At 37.9% G+C, this 27,024-nt stretch overlaps 1 protein-coding gene across 3 annotated transcripts in view; it reads right to left on the minus strand.

The window, feature by feature from the left end:
• Positions 1-27,024, minus strand: part of MYLK (myosin light chain kinase) — a 192,019-nt gene that overhangs the window by 60,419 nt on the left and 104,576 nt on the right. For 2 of the 3 annotated variants that reach the window (XM_042827127.1, XM_042827126.1), the window contains 5 exons: positions 14,909-15,046; positions 14,055-14,252; positions 12,637-12,883; positions 7,244-7,324; positions 5,990-6,885 (listed from right to left, as the gene is read on the minus strand). In XM_042827127.1, the coding sequence (XP_042683061.1) occupies positions 5,990-6,885; positions 7,244-7,324; positions 12,637-12,883; positions 14,055-14,252; positions 14,909-15,046 (1,560 nt within the window). Of the gene's footprint in view, positions 1-5,989; positions 6,886-7,243; positions 7,325-12,636; positions 12,884-14,054; positions 14,253-14,908; positions 15,047-23,746; positions 23,925-27,024 lie in introns of those variants that run through there. The other variant, XM_042827128.1, reaches the window with a different exon arrangement.

Genomic DNA, 27,024 nt, shown 5'->3' on the forward strand with positions numbered 1-27,024 from the left:
TTGAGAAGATACCACTTTGGTCTTTTCTGCAGGCTGAACATTCCCAGGTTGCTCAGCCTTTCCCTACAGGGGAGATGCTCCAGGTCCCTAATCATCTTTGTGGCTCTCTACTGGACTCCCTCTAGAAGTTCCCTGTCTTTTTTGAACTGGCGAGCCCAGAACTGGACGCAGTTCTCCAGATGTGGTCTCACCAAGGCAGACTAGAGGGGAAGTAGAAGGATCACCTCCCTCAATCTGCTGGACACACTCTTCTTAATGTACACATTAATGCACTACCTGCAAGTGCAGGTAGAGTTAGAGCTGCCAAAATAATGAACCTGGGGAAAGCTGACAATAAGAGATCATCACTTTTTGGTGGACTTCCTCTGTGACCAGACTGTAGGACCAAAGCTATTCAATATTTTAACCTGTGATGTACAATTAGATCTACATTAAATGTTGAAAAGCTTACAGATGTCAAGACAGTTGGAAATGGAAAGAGAAAGAGAAAATAGAACACACCTCACAGACAAGCTAATTTTCAATCTGAGTCTATTCACTCAAAGGAAGTAGGGTTTAAGACAGAGAGATGACAAGTAATACAGCTTAAGACACTGAAATGACAAGCAACAAGGGATGCTCTATTTTGGATATTTAAAGGTTTAACACAGAAGTAACAAATACGAGCTCCACTACACAGTAGAAAGAGGACCAGTTATCTCCAGCAAATACAGCAATGGGAAGATGACCTCTATCTCACTGATGCTGAAATATGGTTCTGCTACCTGTTTCTTTCATAAGGCAATAAACCAACACACAACAATGAAGAGCAGCATTAAAAAGACAAAAACAAAACACAATACAAACCAACACAAAATCACCAAACAAAACTCCACTGAGTTCTAGATAAAGTGCATTACTGGGAGAAAGCTAATAGGAGCTTGACTCATCAAGTCTGAGAAGAATAAAAGAAATTGGCAGAAGTGTCTTTATTACAGAATCAAAGCCATTACATCAAGCATAAGTGGGCTCTTTAGCTTATCAAAGAAAGGAAACCAATATCTGGAACCAGAAAACACATACATTCAAATATGTAAACAGACAATTCTTTGTTTCTAGATCTAAAACCAAAACACTTAGAATAAGTATCCACTGCAGTAAATTGCCAGAGATTATAGCCAATTCATCTCTTCTGCTATATTTCAGTCTACATGATATGTCTTCCTGAAAGAAGGAAGCTTCAGAAAAAAATTAGAGTATAGAAAGAAATATTGTGGCACGGAGCTGCAACAGAACTAATGCTCAGGCAATTGCCCTAGACATAAACTTTTTGAAGAAGCCTTTTAAGCTGCAGATTCCAATTACTTTCAGCAGTACATAGAAATGTGTTAATTGCACACCAAATTCATGCTCAACACTAATTAAAACATCCAAAAAGCAATGACAGATCCTAGCTAGAATGGCACCGACAAGAGCAACTGATAGGAAGACAAGAGATATAAGTCACGAGAAAGTTGTTAAGGCATTACTACTAACAGGATTACCGACTCTTTATGCTGCCAAGACACTGAGCAATTAAAAATTGCAGCATCTAACGTAAAGCAGTACAAACTGGGCATTTTCTAAGCTACAGTGCTTCTGCCATCCATGCCTATATTAAGTAGTTTTTCCTCAATTTATACAGTCACGTGATACAAAGGCAAACAAGCATAGCAAGGTGACTCAGCAAAATGGAAAGTTTGCTAGTTTGTATTTATATTCACTTGTTCATCTCAAATCTCTAGTCTAGAAAGAATGTCAGCTCCCAAAGCCCTTTCCCTTTCGTGTTCTAAACCTGTTCTTTAACTGTGTAAAAAATTTCAATCCAGATTTTCCTACCCAAAAGTCACATTAGGACACTAGCACAAGACACTACTCTGGCAAGTACCATGCAAATCTAAAACAAAATGGGTTCTGCTCTGAGGAGTTCACCGTGTGAGGAAGTTTGTTGTTCTGCTCTGTCCTTATAAGTCTAACTCCAACGTAGTGTTTGCTACAGCCTTCTTAAAATCTTTTTTTTTTTTCCTTCCAAATAAAAAGCCTCCCCATAGCCTCAAAGACATTCTCTCATATCAAAAACAACTAGCACTTAACCATCTAACCTGCCCATATATATGCATGAAGCTCCAAGTTATGAGCATGCTCCTTTGTTTGTCTGTGACCATTCATTTTGAGATTTCACAGGCAAAAAAAACCACCAACAATAACATTAGTGCTTATTCCAGAAAGAGAATAAACACTCCAACAAATATTTAAAAGAAGAAAAATATAAAATCATCTTACTTAATTCCTACCATCTCAGACAAGTTGGTGAAAGAAAAATGGTGCAAGAGCTCAACTTCTTCATAAAAGAAGATACTTTAAGCAACAAATCACTCCATGCCAACCAGTCAACAGTATACTAATAGGGGAATTATTAGAAGAAATGGGGTAACTAATGAACTGAAAAGTACTGATTTACAATATTTGGAAGGGAAATGAGCAAGTATTTATAACAAAAATGCAAACTGTAAGGACTGAGATTGTTCTCTGATATGCTGTGATTGAAACATTCAGTATTATGCTGCCTAGATTATGATTTCTAATTGCTAGTGTAAATTTTATCCTGGAATAATGAGTACATTGCAAACTCTAGATTAATTACTATATTACAAAACATATGCTACACAGTATGCTTGAAGATGAGACTTTTTTGGAGCAGAATGCATTTTTTTCACTCTCTGAAAACCTTAACAATCAGTGATTATTCTAAGCCCAGTGTTTGTATTTTGGGTTCTGATGGCAAAGAAGTAGGCCAACATCCCCCGCTTTTCTTGCTCACCAATGGCTAAAATGCCTTGAACGAGGACTTCAGTGTCAGCCTGATCAAGCCCAGAGATGTGAAAAAGTTTTATTAACAGGTAAATGGCCTTAGTATCAGATAGGAACTAAGTGCCAGGGAAAGTTAGCACATAAATGGTGTAGTTAGTTTGCCTTTCCAGTTATCTTGTTACGCACAAGCACATTTTTAAGTCTGCTCTTCTTGGCCAAATGTCACTTGTTTTATCAAGTGTTTCTGAAACCAAATTTCATGCATTTATATCTACAATATATTTGTTCCTAGGAAATCACTAAACTGACTACACAGACTTCATGTGGCGGGGGGTTGGAGATTCATGATTCTTGAGGTCCATTCCAATCCTGGCCATTCTGTGATTTTGTGATTCATCTATGATACTCCTCTGGAAAATATACGTATGTCATTTTCCATACATGAGAGCTAGTAGAGACCATGAAACATCACAGCAGCACAGCAAAAAAACCCCAGCTGAAATAGCTGAGAACACACACATTCCCACTTTCACAATGGATTTTGGTGTGGAACACAAGAGCACTGAGAACATACACAAGAAAAAAAAAAAATTGCTTTGGATGATTTAAGCCCATTAATTTCAGCTAGGTCCATTTGCTCTAAATTTCCCTCTTTCTCCAGAGACTCAACCCTCTTTCAGCTGAGGACGCTGCAGAGGATTATCTACTGAGCCCATTAAATGCTGCTCCAGGGTTGGCCAAAGGCATTGTTACTGCAGGATATAACACCTGCAGGCCTGACCAATCTGCCTTTGGGCAAAAGACAGAATACTGGCACTGGGTTGCCGTGCACTACATCCAGTTTTATTGTTGCTCTCTCTATTTAAAGCTCCTCCAAATACTTTCTGTAACACTAATCCATATGGAGCGTTTCTCTATCAAGCTATACTTCCTAATATTCATCCTGAAGTTGTTATTTCACAATCCTAATCTATAGTTGTAATTATTCCCTCTCCTCCCTTAGTTTATTCAACTATCTACATGCTCCTAATTATAGGAAAAAAGAAAATCAACTTGTAATAAAATCGAAACTTACTTTAAGTATCATGCATACCTATTTAATTACATATGATAGTAGTATAATAATGCAGGTAAGCCATAAGGACAGTTTCTTCATTGGGAAGTTCACTGCAAAAAAAAACCTGTCCTGAAATAATGGGTTCCTCATCCAATGGTGACCTTCACTCTTCACCTCAGTGGAAAACATGCTGAGGTGGGACATCCTGACAAAGTGCCAGCTCTGTGATGTTATATAAATCAAGAGAGTCACCCAGTCTACACAACTAGGTGGAACATGCCACATACCCAGCCCAGGCAAGTGGATGTTTTCTGACCTCCCTTCAGGATATTTTCTAGTCCAACCCCCTGCTCAAGCAGAGCCAGCTAAGAGGTTGTCCAGAATCATGTCTAGACAATTTCTGAATACCTCCAAGGAGGGAGAATCTGTAACCTCTCTGGTCAACCATAGTACCATTTCATAAAGCAAATATGAGCTGTGGGATTGCAACAGTCAATTACTCAGCTTCTCTCAGTCAAGAAAACAACTTTCTGCATTACCTCAATACCAAAGATCTGACACTCCAAGAGGCTCCCCCATGGCTCATGGGATAAATTGATCCTTTATAAGCTAGCAACTGGAATCCCTCTGGCAGAGATGCTGTCTTGTGTACACTGAGAGGAGATGTGATCTTTGAGATATATAATTTCATTTTGAACAGCTCCAAGAAAACTCCTGAAATCTTGCTATTTGTGCTTTTTCCCATGTAAGGGTGATGAAAATATAGTTTCCCACCTTCCTGATCCTGTCAGTGATTTTCATAAGTCTGGTGTTTCCTCCACTCAACTTCTTCTCATAAGATGAGATTACCCCTATTCCTGTAGGTCCCCTCTTGTGAAAATAGTCATGTGCTCACAAACAGAAGTCTCACACTACTTTAGGCATGTACAGACACAGTGCACCTGTTATCATTTCCTTCTCCCCATCTTCTTAGTTTATCTCCTTAATATTATACTCAGATATTATGTTTTCTTCTATCTGAATACAATATTTTTTCTGCCTATATCCACTTAAAGAACTCCTCATGCTTCAGTGCTTGGCTCACTGAGTGATAAACCACTGTCCATGTTCATTTGATTCTCATTTAATAGTATTGAAAATACTCTGGATTAAATGAATGATTCACAATTTTGAGTATAGATCCCATGTGAAACTCTGATTCTTATTTTAAGTGTGAACTTTGTTAATACAACGTACAGGATAATGTTAGTCTCCATATAATTTGCTGTGTGTTTTATGAAACAAATGTGAAGTAATGAAAATCTTCTGTATTGTCAGTAATCTTTCCTATTTTTGTCCCAATGAAAATATATTTTGTCTAGATACAATATTAAATTTCATACAGAAATAATCCAATGAGTTTGGTTATCCAGAACGTGGCATATAAAAAATGACTCAATTTGACAACAGTAAGTATTCTGTGAGGACTTCTACCAAATTCTCTACTGTCCTGAAATTAATTAAAAGTCATCATGCCAATGATGGACAAGTACTTGAGTGTCTTTAAAGACAACAAAAGCATGTATCATATTTATTGCTCTCTGACAGGGCATTAAATACACTGGAAATCAACTCTCAAATCTGATGTAGAGTATATAACTCAAAGATGTAGTAGTTTCCTTCTATAACACAATCTCTCTTCGTTTCTTAATGCAATAAAAGCCTAAAATATTAAATATACAAAAGAATTAAATCACAATTTGTGAAACAGCAATAATATTATTTTGCTTCCAGCATTCTAAATCTTTAAAGCTTAACTAAAATAAATGTAACATACCAGCATCTTAAACAGTGTTAGCACTGTAACCAACATTTAGAACTGCAAGAAGTACAACTTTATAAAAATTACATCTGCAGACTGTTAAAGGAGAATCTGTAAGAAACGTCAAACAATACTGTTCCTTGTATACTTCACTGAAATAACATTAAAGTTGCATCTGGAATCGGTTACTGGCACAGGACTTAAATAAAGTATTGCATTACATTTAACAAGCTAAATATTATTAATCATGAGTCAGATATAACAGAGTGCCACCCAGCTGGCTTGTAATTCAATTAATTTACCTTCTTGGGAGATGACAATGGACTTGGATGATTTGATGACTTTGCTGTCTAGACTCCAGGTGACAGATGCAGGGGGATCAGAAGAAATTCGACACTGTAAGACCAATTTTTCACCATCTGCTACTTTAGCATCCTGAAGCTTCTCTGTAAAGGATGGTGCTGTTCCTTTGCTTTGTGGTGGTGTTGGTTTGCTTGCTGCTGGTTTGTTTTCAGCTTTTTTCCCAATTATCCCTCCATCCACCACTGCACACCCATGTTCACATTTCCTGTCATTCTTCTCTTCTTTTTTCACTAGTGGTTTGGGAGCAGGTGCTTCAGAATTGGGGGTGGCATTCTGTGCTTCAGAACCGGCACGGGCATTTGGTGCTGGGGTGCCAGCGCTGCCATTCTCTGCAGGGGGCTTCTTCTTTGCGCCCAGCACAGATCTGAAATCTGTAACTGCTGGTTTAGGAGGTGGCGCCTTCTCTGGCAGTGGGGTTTTTGGGGTGCCTTTCTTGGCCAGCACAGAGCGGAAGTCCACCTGCTGAGGAGCATGAACTTTCCTTTCTTCCTCTGACAAGGTCTTGGGTTTGACCTGCCGCTGCAGGTTTGCTCGGAAGTCCATTTGCTCGGCTGGGATTTCTTTCAGATCCTCCTCAGAAAAACTTTTGGTGCTGACTTTCTTGCCTAAAATGTCACGGAAATCAAGCTGTTCAGCTTCCTGCTGCCTCAGGCTCTCCTCTGTATGTTCCCGAGTTTCCACTCGCCTCTTCAGTACGCCTCGGACGTCTTCCTGCTCTTCCTCAGCTGCTCTGGTTTCACCGCTGCTCTTTTTGAAGCCACTTGTTCTACCAAATGTTAGTGCACCATGATTTCCACCATCTCTTCTCTCTCCAGAGCTGGCTGATTCCCTCCCACTACGATCGAAAAAGAAAGGAAAGAGACAGCCAGGAAAGGGGCTGGTTTAAAAATGTCAGAGAACAATCTCAGTGCAGGAACAAAATGTGTTTATAGAAGGGGAGGTTGATTAGAGGAGCACACTCCATTAGTTTATTGCATCAATGATGACTTCAGGAGCCATATAAGGGCACAAACAAAAAAGATCTTCTCTACTCTGGCATGGTAAAATGTGCTTAGCCTGTATGATGAAAACAATTTGTTGGGTCACATTTGGGGATTAGGTTGAACAGCAGCCAGCCTGGGTCTGTAAGGGCAGAGAATTAACAGAGCAAAAAATAGAACCCACCCATTCAAGTCCCTGGGAAAAATACTCACTCTCTGCGCATTTCTGCTCTGGAAGCTGAACTCTCTCGCAGCATCAGAGACACCTGGCAGCTGCATTCTCCAACTTGGTTCCTAAAATGTTTAAGCAAAATCACAAAAGCTGAGGTTTCTCCCTACAAAACTTTCCTCAGCTCAGTGACTAAAACAGCTCAAAGCCTGTGTGGCATTTGTAGTGGTTGAGTGAGTGAATTTGGTCTCATTTTACTCAGAGCCCAGCTATCTCAAATATCTTTTCCCGATCTGTTGCTGTCTACACTGGGAACAGCATACTCTCTGAAGAAAAATCAAAGCAATTTACAGAATGAAACAGCTGAAGATAAACATGCTAAAGGAAAACAAACACAAAAGCTGGGAAATTGAGGCAGAGGAGGGGGCTATTTTGTAAAGTTGAAACTTTTTCCAACTCTGCCCATTGTTTATTTATTCAAGCCCAAGCTCTTAAGTTTCCTAATGTTAAGATATTAAAAGCAGGGTCTCATTTTCTTCCCTCCCCCACAGCACAACCAATCAGCAAATCCCATCTACATGGATTGCTCCAGCCTGGGCATGTTTATATTAAAAAACATAAAAGTGTCACCATATATGGTGCTGAGTACTTATTCTTCCTTTTGCAGAGGAATACCACGGATGCCTTTTGAAAAGGGCTCCCATTAAAGAATTCATTAAAACACTCCCGCTACCCCCTCTGCACACTTCCTCCCACAGCTTTATATCATTCTTCCAGTCCCAAACAGCTCTTCTCCATTTAACACAGGAGATGCCAAAAGCAAATTTTATCTCCTCTAGGCACTGCTTCCCTCAAATACTATTAAGAACCTCCGATGTACTCCTTTAAATTGATTGAAGACTAGCAGAGACATCTTCCGTACATGAAAACGCTTTTGTGCTTTCCAGTTTAAGCTTGCAAACTCCTGGATGATTTTTGAAACCAAAACAATTTTTGTTGCTGAAAGTATTTACTGGGCATGGACAAAAATTATGTGAACTGGGGAGAGAAAGGAAAGAGGCAGCTTTTTTTCCCCCAACACTGCTCTTTCAAAAAGTTCTTGCTAGATTAGAACACCTTTAAGTCAGATTTGCCCTAAAGTTTAAAACGTAGAGCTAGGAGTATCTTTCAGTTAGTTTCCCATAAATTGTATTGTCTGATGTGTTTTTAAATATCACATGGGAATACATTCCTAGATATGGTTCTGTTTGTGTGACTAAGTTACAATTCAACTCAGTTGCAACTTGCAATGGAGTCATGTAGTAGGTAACATCATTAACACAAATGCAGCAAAAAGTCACTCTTGTAACAGCAATTAGTTCAACCACCTTTTCAGATGGATTTCCATTGCTCTCTTTTGTTTTAGATAATGAAATAGGGATCAGTACAGTGTAGAAATAAAATCTTCCACACCAACAAGAAATGGCAGAGGTTGCCTGAAGTTACTGAATACAAATCTTGAGTTTGCGTCTGACTCATCATGTGATCTCAGGTAGAATCCTGCTTCCAGTGAAACCAAAAGGAGTTTAGTTTCTGATTTTAGAGAAGGAACACCATTTTTTTTTCCTGTGAATTCAGTTGCAGAGTCTAAAAAAGTGAAGTTACTAACACTGAACAACTTGGAGATCACAAGATGGAAAAAGAGAAACAAGCTAAGGAAAATTATGGACTGGGATGATTTAAATGCAAAATTCAATCAAGAATATTTCTGGAAGCTTTGTAAATATTTTTTCATTTACACAGTTTCATAATGTAAGTGAGGCAAGACAGGTAGGGAAAGTTAGGAAAATGAGTAGAGTTTTGCAGTATACAAGCACTACTTCAAGTCTTTCAGGTCTCTGCTGTTTTCATCACTTCTGGAACATGAGGTTCTCTGTGTTGGGCTTTTATCAACAAAACCCTAGACAAAGGCAAACCTCAGTGGTTCTGTTGTTGTGGAATAATATAAGACATGGATAAAAGCTAAGCTTAGAAGTCATGCTGCAAACATTTGTCTGAAAGTGTTGAATTGTGCAGAATTGTTCTGTATAATGCTCATGCACATGATCTAAGAAAACAAAACAAAACAAGACAAAAAGAAAAACAACAGCACCAAAAAAAAAAAAAAAAAAAAAAAAAAAAGCCAAAACAAAAACAAAGAGTCCCAGCTGCAAAGCCTGAAGCAATTTTAAAAATAGCTCCCTGTCCTATTGTAGGATCAGTTTTCCCTGGAATGGCTTTTATGTTCAAAATATCTTGAAATATTAGTTTCTTGGCAGAATCTACTCAAATATTTTCAATGAAATGAACCTTAGATGAGACTTATTGTTCATGTATTCCTAGGAATCGCTCTGGAAGAAGAGGAAAAAAATGCACTGCTAATTACAACGTGGGGACATGCTGGGAATTCCAACTGGCCTATCAAGTGTGAAACAAGTATCGCAGAGCAAATTGCATCTTTAAAGATTGAACTGACAATGATAAATAAGTTGATTACTAGCCATAGCTGGTGCTTCAGTACAAATGCTTTACAGTACCTGTAAAGCTTCAGCATGAAGTTTTGCAACTCTTCTGTGAGTTAGTTCAAGAGAAATATACTTTAGAGCACACTGAAGTTTTCATCCTAAAGAAAGCAACTGATCTACTGGATCACAAATTCAGTGGATGTAGTATAGAGCCACTTTATTGGCTTTAATATGGATCCACTGATTTACCTCTCTTGAGGGTGCTTATAGCTGAAACACTAGTCATTTTATTTGCATTTTGCAACATTCAGTGGGAGAATGGAATGGGTAGAAGTTATGGCTTCCTTTTCTAAAAGTAGACAATGTGTTAAGAGCAGAGAACAAGGTTTGCAAACTCTATGCTACACAGAACTATATTTACTGTGGCGTAATGAAAGGTAATCTTACAACTGCTTTCTATATAACCTGAACTGGTGAGTATTTGAGATACTAGTGATTAATAAGATGAATGTTTACATCTGATTTTAATCACAGTATCAAAATCTCTAAATAAGGTTAATCAATACTAACCAAACTTTTATGGCAGATGGCGAGAAGAGAAATACTCAGCTTCTAAGAAGACAAAGGTTAACAAAGCAGATGATTTTCTTAAGAAACTACAGGAGGATTTCTGAGATCTTGTGCTGACTCTACCATTACAGAGATGAAGGCTTTGCTCTCAGCCCACTACTTCCAATTTCTTTGCTTGCCTTTGCACTTAAGACATATATATCGATTGAAAGAAGCACACTGGGATAAAAGGATCCTAATGCTGTTATCACTGGAAGGATGCAAAGCAGAGGAGGAGAAAAAGATGCCTGTGATTTTCTAAATTAAAAATTGATTTTTCTTTCCCATTTCAGTTGTGATGGTTTCATGGAGACTCTGACTGATTTCTTGTTCCTAAACTGTACGGGTTGGCATTTTGCAGGCATGCTCAAATTTCAACAGATAAATTACAGCTGCATGCATGAAACTATTGCATGAAACTGCATGAAACTATTTTTTGTTGTTATTTTCTTGTTGTTGGTATTTTTTTTTTTTTTTTTTTAATATAGATATTTATGCAAGACCATTCTTGAAGCCTTGAGCAAGAATAGACTCAGTGGAACACTATCAGGACAATTACAATCAAAGATGCAAGTGTAAAGGAATGAGAGGTCTGCATAAGTTTAAAGCCAGGACCAGCAGAGGTTAGCATGACAGCTCCCTCAGAACTCAGACTTACTAGTTTGTTATGCACCAAAAGGCAAAGCAGGAACATATCCTAAGTGATACTGAGGGGAGGAAAGAAAGAAGGCCAACCAGCAATTACTGATGAATCACATGATTCATCACACCCTTGTCAGCTCACTCTGATGAAAGAAGAAAGAACTGAGAAGATCTTTTGTTAAATTCCACTCTTTAAAGCAAAAGTTTTAATTTGTGAGCAGCCAACATTAAAGGAGAAATGTGAAGATATAAGAACTGAATTTAGGACTTAGAATAACGGAGAATAGGAAAATAGTTAACACTGGTAGGAAACCATGATCAGACTAAGCAAAGGAGCTGGAGAGAGAATGACTCCCTAAAAGCAGCTATGCAAAATGCTCCTGTGAAAAGGAGCTGAACAGTTAATTTGAAAAGAAAATGACTGTGATTTAAAATAGCTCACTGTATATTGTCAGCTTCTCTATATCCTTAGTGAATTGACTTGTGGTTTCTCAGTTTTTCCACATTTTTTAATGGACTTTGTAGGAGTTTCTGAGAGAAAGACACTAAATGCAGTTCTCCTACTCACAGATACAGTTAAGATTGCTTCTGAATACATAAGCAATTCTCAATCAACTATTAAAGACATATGCTGGCAGTTCAAAATCTGTTCAGATGATGTTATTTTCTGCTGACAATCGTTGTAGCTCTACTGGAAACATGAAGTTATATAGCTAACATTTAGTTCCATGAATATTCTTTAGGCAGATATAATAATTCTGATAAAGTAACTCACTTTTTGAATTTTGTACTAGTCTGAAGAATATGAAACAAATATACCTTGTTAATAGTAGAAAAAAAAAAAAGACAACACCATAAAGCAGACAAGTGCAAGTGACACAGAACTGAAATGGTAATGTTTTGTAATACTGCACAGTAACTGTCTAAACTGTCTACTGGACTAGCCAGCTTGGACTAAAAAAGTAGCATGTGGAACAGAGAACTTCATTACAGTATAAAGGACTCAATTGTCCATGACATTTAAATACATTTTTATAAAGAAAGGGACAAATATTAGCCATGTAAGGCAATACATCTATGCACAGTAAATAGCAGAGGATTATGACATTTGACTGTCTGAAGTTGTACATTTCCTTTTCTAAATCCACTCAGGGAATATGTAATTATATCTTCACCATTATAGCGGAAAAATGCTACAAGCACTTTGTGAAAGGTAAAACGAACCAACTTCTGTATAAAATTCAGACATTTCAAAAACAGTAGGGAAACATTTTCTCTGCTTAAATCTGTGGATCATACAATCTAATAGAATAGGCCTCCCTGGCAAGGTTGTTCTATGGAAAGCAAGCATCCTTACAAATATCCAGAGAAATGATAAAAATGACCCCCAAAAAATGACTCAAATAGAAACACAGCTTAGGTTTCTCCTTCTGGAGACCCAAACTGGTTCCCACATTGCTGCAACAAAGCTTTATTTTTTCAGGATCCCCCCAAAAACTGTACGCTGCTTTGTCCTCTCTGACTCTTATTGTATTTCCTCTTTCTGTTTGATTAGATCTTTTATCCCTCCACAATATTCAGTTCCATTAGTACTTTATCATTTGATGGAAAAAGAAGGGAATAGTTTGGCTCAGGCAGAAATTGCAGCTTTAGGGTAAATATAATTGTTCCAAAGGAACAATCTCTTTTCACAGTAAACATACCTGAGCTGAATTTCATATTGCCCTGCGTGATGAGACTGTACATTCCTCAAGATCAGCGTGAAGATATCTTCATTTTGCAGGATTTCACAGCCTGTTCCTGGTGTTATTTCTTGCCCATCTTTAAACCAGTGAACGGTGGGAAAAGGATCTCCAGCAATGGCACAAGATATAAGGACATTTTGCCCAGCAGCTGCTGTCACTGATCTCGGTTTGCTAATGAACCAGGGCTGGATGCCATCCTGAGGTTCTGCAGTTTACAAACAGAATTTACAAATCAGGAGAACATGCCAAGCTTCAAAGTAACTAACAAACTAATTTCAGGTGAAGCAAACAAAGCAAAGTTGTTTTGAACACTCAGGGTATAAATTTTTAATCTGAAAATAACCCAGGCTTTAATTTTGGAAGTCACTTAACGTTGGTACTAAAATTAATCATTTACTTGGCACTTTACTGGCTCGATATAGTATGTTAAGGACAAAACAAAAGGACTTTAAAGCTGCCCTAAAAGGAATCCTGAAGATTTGTCCTTAGAGAATATGGGTAGGAATAGCTTTAAGGGCAACTGACAGTACTATGACTGCTGTTTAGTTCAGAGATCATGTGATAAATCATTAGCAATTGCATAAAAACACATTGAACTCAAAACACCGACCCTAAAGGCTAGAGCTCAGAGAAGACAGTGACATCATCGCACAGGCCCACCCCCTGAGGCAGAGTTCTTTGCAATGCTGGAGTTAAGATGCTTTATGCTAAAAATAGTAAAAGTATAAGTAATGACTGTAGGAAAATAGTTGGCTTACAGCAAGATTAGACAAACTCTAGGGTTATGAAGGTAACGAATACCCAAATCACAGAAGATCTGTAAGTACTTCAGAGTTTGTGCTGTGGGATTTATATCCTACATGGAGATTCAAAGCTGTATTTTGTGTATCCACTTCTCCAATTGCAGAAATCACATGCTCCTCATTAGCTACTGTTACAATACTAGTGTTAAAGCGGAGACACCTGGCTCCGAGACAGCTTTTCCAAATAGCCAGTGCTTTAATCAGATAAAAAAACAACAACAAAAAAACAAACAAACAAAAAAAATCATGAAATGGTTTGCATTAAGTCCATAGCTAAGTAAGCCTCATAATTATCATCCGAAGCTGCACTTAGCAGAAGTTTTGCACTGTCCCCACGAATAGGATTCAAGAATGCATTTTTGAAATAGTTACATAATGTTCCAGAGTGAAATCATTTTCTTGAACTTGCTTCTGCTCAATATCCTTTTTAATTCAGATGCATGAACTGAAAACTCCTAGCACCCTTCAAAATAGACCTTATAAACACTCGTCTGCTTTAAATAGACACTCCTCCAAGCGCATTACAGTAATTTCCTTTTAGCATTCCCTGTGATGGAGAAGAACTTGACTTACCTTGCACTGTCAATGTAGCCTGTGTTTGTGTTTCTCCTAATTCATTCCAGGCTTCACAGGTGTATTTCCCTGTGTCTTCAGGAAATACTTCCTGGATATATAGACTGTATTCATTGCCTTTCTTCTCAAAGTGAAAATCTTCTGTCTCCTGGATTTCTTTGCCATTGTGCAGCCAGATAATTTCAGGACATGGGTTAGCTGAAAAACAGGAAGAAACAAAAATCAGAGACACACACAACTCCCCCCCTAGCTCTGATTAAGAAATCACAAAATTCAGTTCTTTTTTGCCTCCTGACTCTGCAACGTCATTTTCAAAACTTTCAGAAATTTCTCTAACTCTGTTCATGCTGTGCAGCATGGAACAGTTCTAATTCTGCATTATCAGCGTTAAAATATAATTGAATAATGGAAGGAAGTATACATCAAGGAGGGGAAGTGATTTCCAGTTACCACAGTGTGAGCTGTCATGGGTTTCTATTACCAAAGTTCATACCAGGACTGCTTTCTTCTGCAGCATTAATTCTACCCCAGCTGACAGGAATTCAATCTTGTTCAGTTCAAAACAAAGGTTATTACATGTCCTCTGAGACTCAGTTGTAGTTCAGTAACAGGACTTGATAATGACCTGAAAATTATTATTCTAGGAAAGGAACATTTGCAGAGGTCTGAACACATTAACACTGAACAACATTCATCCACCCTGAAGAATAGACTAGATAATATTAGTTTTCACTTTTTAAAAGCTGGTTCCTTGAAATACTTTCAAATGTAGCACTTGCTAGAAGGAAAGGTTAATGGCAAAAAGCACAGCTAGACTGAAATTGTTTAAATAATAATGTTCTATACCTACACACCTGATACTTCCACAGTCATTATCACTTGACTTCCATCCATTACTTTGAGGTCAGTCAGTCCTTTAAGGAAGATGGGTGCAAAAGTCTTGTTTAATTTGACAGCCTGTGCATTTTCTGCCTTCTTACTGCTCTTCTTTTCTGTGAAGTCAAGAGGAGAACAAGAGGACTTTCTTACTGGAATTTTCATTACAGGCTTTGTCCTTAAGTTCAAAATGATTTGAAGTCAGTCATCTTGTTCCAGCTCTCAGAGGGTAGCATCGCTGAGTCCACCCCAATACAGATGTTTTCTTCTGTCAGAAATCTATATACAATTGTAAGAAATGGGACCTTTCTCCAGAGACCTCTCTACTCATTGTTAACATCTATGCTAGAGTATCACACAGATTTTTAGTCATTTCTCCCAAGTACATGTGCTCAAGTACAAAAAATCTCAACAACTTGTACCAATAATTCAATGCTTTTAACCAGTGCTGAATTCGTACAAATCTTAAAATAAGTAACAAGTTGCTATTCTCATGATTGATGAGTTAAAAATTTAAGCTCACAGGAATACAGAATTTTCCACTCTGTATGAAATTAAAAACCATTTGGTCAATTAGATGGTCAGTATAAAATGGGTAAGAGCATAAAGTTCACCATGATCCTTTCCTGTATTACAATTAGCCAAACAACTGATTATGGAGAAGGCTGAAATCTGAAGTTATCAACGTATATCATAAAACAAACTGTTGGATTACAGAGGTTTTTTAGTTGAGCTATACAATCAAATTATTAGTGCTGGAATTAAATGAATCACTCTTATAAATAAAATCTAGCTGCTCTGCATTTCCAGTCTCTGCGTCATATTCAGAGATTATGAAGGAAGGCCATTTAACTGTGTCTTGTATTGTATGCTAGACCAGGAAAGACACTTCTAGAGCTGAAGTAGTGATCATGACCAAATGTAGGAAGCCATAAATATTTATCGGTCACTTGGATACACTTTTTGTTTTGTTTAGCTTGAGTTCAGACTTCTTACGTCTTTCCTCTAAAATGCCAACCATACTTTCTTTCCATACATAAAAATAACTTCATTTTGATTATTCTTACCTTCAAAATATTCAAATGTATATCAAGGCCATCCAAAAGAGTATTACAGTAACACAAAATGCCAGACTGGAAAAAAAACAGCCATTCATAAAATTATGGTAATTATAATAAGCTGAAAGCACCTTACTGAACAAGTCCACTGAAATTCCTGGAAGCCAAAATTTAAGTTTGTCCCAGGGCTATTTGAGCTCTATGTAAATTTGGAAGCTGCATGAGAGGAAGTTTTCCCTCTTCTGTAGTAAAGCTTTTTCTAGCCAAAATCTTGTCTCATTGGCTTACATCTTAGGTCTTTTCCTGGCACTAAGCAGCAAGACATTGATACATGTGAGAATGGAAATATGGGACGTAACTGAGACCCACTCAGCTCAGTTTTATGGACTTAGTGCTCTGAAATACTTGATTTACCATCAAAATAAATTGTTCAGTCTTAGGGCTTCCTATAGCATCTGTTTAAAAGTGACGAAGACTACATAGAAAGTAGCCATGAAGTTGGGCCAAATCCATCTTCACTAATAAACAGCATATTTTATACTATATTTTGTACTATTTACTCAGGGAAAATGCTACATGCAAATGTTGGACTAAGCAGTATCAGCATGTACTCCTTTACTAATTCAATCCCTTTGCACCTCAGGCAGAAACAGACCTGGCAGAAGAAGCAGAAATCAATAAAAGGTGAAAAAGGAAGAAGAGAGTGTGGTGAATGGAATTAAATCCAGCTGTCAGCCAGTCATGAGTGGTGTTCCTCAGGTGTTGGTATTGGAGCCAGTCCTTTTTAGTATTTGTACTGATGATCTGGACAAGGAGATTGAGTGCACTCTCAGTAAATTTGCAGGTGATACCAAATTGGGAGGAAGTGTTTATCTGGTTGAGGACAGGAAGGCTCTACATGGGTTGGATTGATGGGCTGAAGCTAAATGTATGAAGTTTGGTTAAGACCAAGTGTTGGGTACTGCAGTTTGGTTACAACAACCCCATGCAATGCTAAAGTCTTGGGACAGAGTTGCTGGAAAGCTGAGTAGCATAAAAGAATCTGAGGGTGTCATTTGACAACCTAATGAACATGAGCCAACAGTCTGCCCAGATGACCAAGAAGGCAAATGACATCCTGGCTTGTATAAGAAGTAGTGTATCAGGACTAGGGAAGTGAACACCCCCCTATACTCACACTAGTGAGATGGCACCTTCAGTACTGTGCTCAGTTTTGAGCTCCTCACTACAAGACATTGAGGTTCCGGAGTATGCCTTAGTAGTGCAGTGGAGCTGTGAAAGCTCTGGGGCACAAGTTTTATGGGGAGTGGCTGATGAAACTGGGATTTTTCAGTCTGGAGATATGGAAGTCTGGGAGACCTTATCACTCTCTATGACTTCCTGAAAAAAATCTCGTGGCAAGGTAGAAGTCAGTAGAAGTCAGCTTCTTTTCCCAGGTAACAGTGTTAGGACAAGAGGCCTTAAGGTGTGCCAGAGGTGGTTCAGGTTGGATATTAGGAAAAGTTTTTTCTCTGAAAGAATTTGGTGAGTGTGGTGTTGATAATTTGACAGTTGGACTATATGATCTTAGCGGTCTTTTCCAACCTTTATGATTCCCTGAGGATAATTTCAGACAGAAACAAAGGCAACTTTGTACATCACAGCCTTTCTGCAGACTTTCCTGTCCTTATAAACTTATTCTATGCCAATGTATGAGTGCAGTTTGATTTAGTACAGTTCTTGCAGTAGTACATGATTTCTCAAAACTTATTAAAAATTTTGTTTTGTTTTCTTTTGTTGGCATACTTTGCAGCATGGGGATATTAAAGGCATTTCTCTAGCAACAGATACGCAATCTTCTGCATATAAAAGCTCAAAAATGTCTAAGCAATTATAAATTATTTCCAATTCAAATCAGCATCATATGATAAATTAGAGCTTAGTCATGGTTAAGACAACCAGTATTTCTTTTCAAATGTTTGGCATCCAGGACACAATAAATAGCTAAAAGGACTGACTCCATGGCAACCTGAACAGACTTTCTTCAAAACAAGCAATCTGTTCCTACTTTTAGTAGACTTTTCTTAATTGCAGATCTCTGATTTTATGCTTCTGTTCGATTGTGTACATTGTAGGTAGAATGATAATGATAGGCTAATGATCAACTTAGACAGAATATGACCAAAACTATCTATCACCTTTTAATCTGGCAGCAACAACTAGAAAGATTTAAGTTTCATATATTGTTACTATATGTTCATTGAAAAATCATAAGGGCTTATTCCATGTAATAATTCTTTCTTCACTTAAAATCCGATGTTGTAGACTTCTAGATTTGGTGGGGAAAAAAAAACCCCAACAATCAAAAACCTGATTTACTGACACCAGAGCTAGTTGAATTATTTAGTTTTGTTTAGTCTTGGTCAAAAAAACCATTGCATTTTCTCAGAAGAGACTGATGCAATAACGTAGAGACCAACTTAGAAAGTCTGGACCTTAACTATATTCAAATTTGAAGCTTGTAAATGCTTGTAGAAAAGCAGCACATAACAAAAGGACAGTACTAGAGCTTTCTTTCTCTCATTCCTTCAAGTTCCCTTTCACCATACAAACTCTGATGTGGTTTCAACTTCACATGATCTTCACTGACAACTGGCTGCAGAGCCCAAATGGGGGAGGAGAAAGAAAAAGAACAAAGCACAGAACCTTCAGATACTACCAACCACTATGCTTCTGGTTGAGAAAGAAACCCCTCATTTTTAACACTGTGGCACCGGAAAGAAAATCTGGAACATAAAGAAAAGTGACAATGGCATCAAGGGCATGACTTTTTTACATGCCTTCCAATCCTCAAACTTAATCAACTGGATATGAAATTGAGGAGATCTGATATCTTCCTATTATGTTAACACTTTAATCACCTACAGTCATTTAACATTTTCCCCACCACTCTTACTTCTTATTGTTTCCAATTAGGAGTAGGTTTAACTTCAAGAATGAATAGAAAGAATGTAAGACTTAACACATAGCAATATTGTCATAGTAACTAAAAAAAAATATCTACCCTGACCTGTTCAATGTTTTCCTCCTGTTCTTTTCCCCAATCCACTTCTGCTGCTGAGGTACATGGTCATGTCTTATAAATTCAACAGTCATTTGATATGGCATTACACAAGATGATAGATTTAAACACCCACCCACCACAGTGTTTTTTTTTTGTTTGTTTGTTTCTTTTTTGCCTTTCCTGAGGCTTTGATATGCATGACTTTTGGGAAATAGCAAGTGATAAAATGCACTGTTAAGTTAAAAACAAACAGGTCGCTCCACATTTGCCACTTCAAAGAACTTAGCCTGGGAGATCAGAAATAAGAAGAAAGGTATGAAAAGGAAACCCTATATACCCATATATATTTTCTACAATGCAATTTTAATTTTAGCTTTTCTCACAGTATTGACTTATCCCTAAGGGTTCGTTTTTTGTTAGAAAAACACTCCAATAAGCAATCAAATCTATGTTTTAAAAAGCCACTTTGTGCATCGAATCCACAGAAATTTAGGAGAATTAAAATCCTTCCAGTTTCTTATAAAGATTCTTAGAATATTTGGAAGGCAATGGTAAGGATACAAAACTTTCCATTCATCAATTATTCTGCTCTCCTGTGTTTATGTAATGGACAGCGAAATGAATCTATCCACCGCTATAATATCAAATATTTGTTTATCTCTTAACCCATACTCATATAAATTTAAGGTGAAAAAAATGATTCCCTCTTCGACTTTTCTTAACCTGGGATTTAAAGAGTGCCTTACATCAACTCAACCTCCATACATCTGCAGACTGAAAATCATTGCAAGACTAGTGTTAATGTTAGCTGTGGGCTCAAGCCAAAATACACTTGAATTTTTTAGAACCTAGACATGAATTAGAACTTGGTGCTTGAATACAACTATAAACATTTATATTGTAAAAGGATAAGCAGAGATGAGCTATTGTGTTGAAGGTGTATATATAAAAGAAAAAGTCAGTGGAATATTCATGCTGCACTGAAATTAACCCACTACAAATCAATTGTACTGTACACATTTACCAGTTTAACAGCAAGTATACAACCATTTACTTTCTAAGGTAAGAGAAACAGATAAATTAGCGCATACAGAAGGAAAAAAATGAATAAATAACTGCTCTTTGGCACTTGCATTCCCAGATTTGCTACTGAAACTTAAATGGAACAAATACTCATATCAGGATGCAAACTTCAAGAAGATTTCTGAAAGCTGTACTTCGGCTGTACTTGGCTCTAGCTAAAACAGCTAATATTTTACACACATTGCCTATTCTAATAAATTTTCTTGCTTGTTTGCCTGCCCAGAGTTTCCAAAGACTTTTAAATGTGAGCTGCAGAATGCTGACATCTCCCGTTGAGATATCAGGACTTCAGCATGCTCAGCAGTGCACAGAATCACACAAACACTGAGGGCAGAAGGAATCTCTGGAGACCATCTGGCCCAGTCCTTTGCTCAAGCACAGTCAGCTACAGCACTGAGCATATACATCATCAACGCAACAACTCAGCTGCACAAGATCATGGCTACAACTGGTTACAAGTCAGGGACACACAAAGAATAGAGAGCTAGATGCCTTATGTTCAGAACACTGCAAACACACTGTTTAGTCTTATGAGAGATTTAATTATACACGAGGAATCTGCTTGCCAGATCATATGGTTAGCTGCCAAATAATGCCTAGTCGTAGCCGTGTGAAAGGACTGTCTCAGCAACATTTACCATTTATGGTGTTTAAATGTAATTTTGGCACAGGGTAATCTGTCAACTAAGCTGGGGAGACTGCTTAACTCAAAAAGCTCTCCATGTGAGTGAACTCAGAGAGAATAGTAGATTCGACAAAAACTCTCAAAGCAAGATTCAGATTCACACATACATGTATAGCCAGAGTTGTAAAGCAGCCTGGCAAGCTGAATTACACTTTTTGAAAAGAGTTTCACTTCCCCAGATATTTTCAGTGTAAATAAATCTGGCTGTTACTAGATCTCACACTGACAATGCTATAAAATCTGTTACTTTTTCTGAGTTGTTAAGGCAGAAAATTGGTATTATGACAAACATCTCATCTGTCTCAGGCTTAAAGTGATAGAGTCAAAATATTCTCTGCCATTTTCCCAAGAACTGAAAACTTGATATACACTGGAATGAAAAAAAAAATGAGTTCCCTGTACACCTGAGACATGTAGAGATGTTTCTGCTTTATTAAAGATCACAGGTGAGTATGCTGTTTCACATACTTCAGTCACAAGAATTAGACAATCAGTGACCTAGCACTGTTTTTTTTTACACATCTATCTCCCATAAATTATTTCTGCAGTTATAATCCAGTTTTGTGCATAGAAGGCAAGGTTTAAATATGCTTAGGAGATGCTTTATAATAATAGTTTGGATGTTGTGCTCTGCATTACACAGAAATATTATTAACCCCATCCTTATACTAGCCAGAGCTGTGAAGGTTATACAAAGGAAGCTGAGTTCCACTTTACCCAATCTGGCAACCTATTTACTGCACACTGCAAGACAGCTGATGCTGCAGTGCATATATGCTCTTTCTTCTCTGATTCTTTCCCTCTGTATGTTATTTATCCAGGTATTCAGCATTTTTAACCTCTGCTTTGTCTATTCAGTTTCAACTGCAAACTGCAGCATTTCAAAGAGACGCCACTCTAGAAATCCCACAACCGACTGCCAATGTCAGTAAGACCAACAATTTGGGAGAAACATGATCAAATGTCTCAATTTAGACTGCAGAGGACAAAGACACAAAGCTGCCTGCTGAGTTCACTGCAGATCTCTTAAGAGTCAGCAGACCAAATCTCTTGGCGACAGTCTCACTGGAATTTTTTGCAGCCGAAGTGCCGTTTGCTTTTGCCTTCAGAGCCATCTGCCTTACCAATGACTAACACTGCCTGTGAGATATTTACATTAAATGAGGGCTCTTTTGTCACTGTCACAGAGAGAAAATCCATGGCAGGTCGAGAGTCTGTATATCTATGAAATGCACTTATACAGCAGTTCAGTTGGCCCACTGCTAGCAAATTCCCCAACGTTAGTTAGCCTCTAGAAATGCACTCCAATACCTGCACTAATATGTTTTGTTGTAAATGCAATTACACTAGTTTGACATGGACAGCTTCAAAAAATTGCTTTGTGTATCGCAGAACAATCCAGCAGTGAAAACATGCATATTGCTGAGATGGAATTTCACTTTTGCATGCATGATTTCTCTGTGGCTACATACATAGAATGTAACTTCATTGCAATGCACCTTGATCTGAGATTTCATTTTGATTGGAAAAAAAACCCACAGGCTTTCCTTGAGCAGAAGTGCAATAGAAGCACAACAGGAACAAGCAGTCACAGAAAGTGCAAGTGTCCCAGAGGATGCCACTAATGAAGTAGTGAAAGACCTTTCAGTCCTCTCCTCTCCAGGTAAACCCACTGCAATTAATCCATATCTGCTGCTCTTGGAAACATTCTTTGGGAGAGCATCATGTCCATGCTTTCAAAATTACTCAGGCACATATTCAGTTAATAGGTTTTGTATGTATTTTGATGACTACCACTTTTCAGCTGAAGATAGAATATTACACAATTTGGCAATCCAAAGTTGGACAGTTTGCCTCTTGGCCATTGCAAGGCCATTCCAAAGAGTGTTATAAAAAACATCTGCTTTCTGTCATTCTGGTGTGCAATGGCTTAATGGTCACAGACCACAGTTGAAAACACCACCAAATGTAGGGGGTTTTCCTGTTGTTGGTGATTTTCTTCTGTTTAAATTAGACATTTTTTCTCTTAGCATCTCATCTTTGTTTTGCATTAAAAAAAAAAAAAAAAAAAAAAAAAAAAAAAGCAATTCCAGTCCTTCAACTCATTCTGCAGGCACTCATCCCTTATTTGCATCCAAATTTGGTTCCTTTTTTACTGGAAATGGTTTATATCAAGAAGTAGTCTTTAGAGAGCACCGCTTATATTGATGGCACAAATCCTAAATCATTAAAAGCTTCTACACATGTTTTGCTTTTGTCCCTTGTTTTTGTTCTCTAGCTAGTATTGTGTTTCATGTTTGAGTCTGAGTTGCTGAAAGAAGGCAATTTATTAAAAAAAAGCTTAGTTTTATGAGGATTACAGCTGTTGTTGACCCATGCAAAGCACTGGACCAAGAACACTGGGACGCTCTTGAAGGCACTGGGACAGACTTTCTTTGATAGCTAATATTAGCTCTGCTTGTGACAGCTTACCTCTGACCTCTCAATGAAGTAACAAAAAACTAAAAAATGCCCAATTTTCATAGAACTCTGAACCAATTCTTAAACATAGCCAAGCGGTTCTACCAGGCTAGTGGTCTGGAATATCTTTTGGACATTTAACAAGATTAGACATGTATATTTTGGAAAGAGTTTATAGTCCTTTATATTTATGCTACACTTCAAGTATTGCAAATTATTTCAAACAAATATTGGCTTTGAAAAGCTGTCACAACTATTTCATCACTCTGGACAAATTGGACATCACACTTCACTTACCTCAGACAGAAGTATATCTCAGAGAAACACAACTGTAGCCTCTCATAAAAGGATTCAAAGAGAGGTTGCTTATTGCAGTGATTACCTTCTTAAAAAGATTAATGTCTACAAGAGGTCATTATGAGATAGAAAGGAAAACAACCCATGATTTAAGAAAGAGTCGCTCACCAGTGGAAGAAAAGATACCTACCTGATAGCCTTTCTTTCAGCTGGTTGTATTGTGTAGTTCCACTCACACCAGATAGAGGAGTGACAGGAGCAAAACAAGCTGTTTTCCCAGAAAGCATCTCCCTTTACTGCTTGGGTAAACTGGTTACTAGAGCAGAGACTCTGACAGGCTTCCAGGTGACTGTAATCTGCTTGTCCAGTGCTCAATGAATGACTACAGTAATCAGATTACAAAGGCTACAAGCTTCCTAACATAGACACTTATGCTGGGGGAAACTGCACTAAAAGAAAAAATAAATGTGTGAACAGAAAGCAGTTAGGGAGAAAGGGGAACAGATGTGAAATCAGGAAAGCGAACTGCTGGCAGGGAGGGAGAAATGAGGTCAAGAGGCAATGAGCAGAAACAACAGTATTTGCTTAATAGTGTTTGTTCACTGAGGGAGGCAGTGCTAGGCCTCTATTCAAGACAACAAGGTACAAAAGACTAGCACCAGCAAAACAGGTCTGGGAGGCTGCAGAGCACTGAAGCCCCCAGGAGTACCATGGCTCCAAGTCTGTGCTGCTGATGTCACCCAGGCTTTGGGCCCTCCCTCTTGAAAACAGAGATGCTGCTGTCTGGAAGGGGGAAGCTTGGGAAGCCCACATGATGAAAGAAGAGCTTCAGTAGGTCAGATATTCTGCAGTGGGGCAGAAGTGCAAGACAGATCACTCTCCTATTAATCAGCCCTCAGGTAACAAGTGCTTCATCTTTATACTTTGGAAAAAGGAAATAACTTCTTATTTTACATGCAGAGTCTGTTTGCAAAAGAACAAAAGCTTCCTACAGATGCTATTAGTTCATTACAGCACAGTAGTAGATGGAATCCATCACATGTCCCATCTCTCTTCCTGGTCTCCTTCACCTCTGTAATCTTATGTTGCCCACCCAGATATTGGTGTTTATAACACCTTTGCTAGTGATGAATCTCGCTGTTGTTCCCTGTCAACAATTAGTTAACTGATAGAGACAACAGCATATCAGAATGCTTATCTCAGGTGTGAGGCAGATCTGAAGAACAGCTACTATCCCTTGGAGCTGACCTCACTTCCAATTACACCAATTATTAGTATGGTAACTGACTCATTCTATGTAGGTCCAAGTCAATAAACCTCTCCTCACCACAGTTTCCTCTTCATTAAAAAAAAAAAAAAAACAACAACACAAAAAACCAACTAATTTAAAAGTTAAAACACCTTAGCAGAAAGTTGATTAATATTAATATTCAACCTCAGTTTCCCCATCAGAGAATAATCAATGTCAATACATTTCAGGTGATCTGAATGTAGTCTGCATCTGCCTTTAAAGATCTGGCTTTTTTTTTTTAATGAGCTGCATGGTGTATTTAGAAAATGGCTTGTGTGCTTAATTGGATTTCTCCAAACAATAGGAAGAATGTAATATTAAATAGGAACAACAACACTATTGCCTACTTTGCACCTATAATAACAGAGACAACTCAGTCACTCGCATACTGTTTAGAAGCTTACAGAAAAACTTGCACATCAGCCCCACAGCTTCCTAAACTCCATTTTTTCTATGTATGGAAACTGATGTCTAGATTTAAATGAAAAAAAAAAAATCTAACATTTACAGAGTGACACGAAAGATAATGCTCCAGGAACAGGGAGGTCTGTCACTAAGCATTTGAGTAATCTGGATAGTTTCTCACATCTCAGCATTTTTTTTGCATTAGACTGATTAATCTAGCCTTTTATCTGCTAGGTTCGCTCTCAAGAGTTCATCTCTAACCTGTATCTCAGCTTTAAGAAAACACCATCAGAGAGAAGAGTGTCAAGATTCAATTTAGTCTGCTTAGTGTTTCACGAGATCAGAATTAGCTTCACCTTGATTAACTCACTTTCTGCAGTCTACCTAATGGACCTCTGCCAATTCAGTCAGCCTGCCTTTACTTAAGTGATCTTCAGTTGAATGATTAGCTTGAATATGCTTAATTTTTAAGACCTGAACATTTCTTATATAGAATCATGGAGTAGTTTGGGTTGGTGAAACATTTAAGATTATCTAGTTCCAACCCCCCTGCTATAAGCAGGGATACCTACCACTATGCCCCATCCATATGAAGTGTGAGATTTTTTCAACAAGATTCCAAAACTCCCCGACGGAAATTAATTGCCGTGAGGTTTTTTCATAGAAAACCACGGAATGACTGATCTTGCTGGGCACTAGGCAGAATTTGTACTGCTTAAGAATAGAGAGGCAAAATTAATCCAAGATTGATGACGTGGAAGGAACACTTTGCCACTGCACAGGGCCAGACACAAAGCATAATGAAGTACTGGAAAAGTCTCCCTGTCTTTAGTAGGACTTGGAGGAGTAGCCCTTTATAGGCCTTTCCTTTGTTTCCTCTATAGGAAGTAAATAGGGTCTTCAAAATGTTGTTCCCTATAACGATTCCACGGTTTTCCTCTGACAAAAACAAAGTAACAGATCTTTTGAAGGACAAAGAAAGCAGGAAAGATCAGAAAGAACATAAAATAGAGCCGGAGAATACCTGCAAAATCTTAGCAGATAATTATTAATTGTTAATGCGCTATCATTCAAACATGAGACTTCCTTTTTTTTTCCCTTTTAAAAAATCATTACTGACTATCCTTCCTAAAGTCAGGGTTGGACTTTTGTGAGTTATCTTTGTGCTTATTTTAATTTAGAAAGTGGAACTTCTTACTTTTGAATAAACATACTGTGCTTTGATGTCAAACAGACAAATCACTCCAGGTAGAAGTTCTGCCCCACCATGAGATGCTGCATGAAAACACTGAAGCCAAAAACAGCAATTTGAAGTGAAATGCAGCCCCAGACAGACTCAGTGAGGTGACCAAGCACCAGAGCAGCAAGTTAAAGAAAAACTGGATTCTGACACGGCTCAGATACTATAGCAAGATGATTAATTCTGTCTTAGATTAAATACAAATAGATTTCAGGTACAAAAGAAAAAATATTTCTCTAGCCACGAATGAACAAACAGCACTGCATGAAACCTGAAAACTTTAAATCATGTGGGAGATGAAAAGGAAGAGATGAGTTACAATTCAGAAACAATTTGTATGGACTTTATCCCAAAAATTGGTGTCTGGTCAGGATTTATGAAGCTCTCTCTTTGTACGTACACTGATTTCCTGCTGTAATCTCTGCAAAGCCAAACGTTTAGAGAAGCCTTAGCTGCAGCATTGAAGATCTCAAAGAAACCTCAAGGCAGTAAGTATTTGATATGGGATCTGATGGAAGTAAAAGAAAAGAGA

Source organism: Centrocercus urophasianus, unplaced genomic scaffold, assembly GCF_019232065.1.
Source record: "Centrocercus urophasianus isolate 14NV4802_14NV808 unplaced genomic scaffold, USGS_Curo_1.0 seq_28, whole genome shotgun sequence".
NCBI lineage: Eukaryota > Metazoa > Chordata > Aves > Galliformes > Phasianidae > Centrocercus > Centrocercus urophasianus.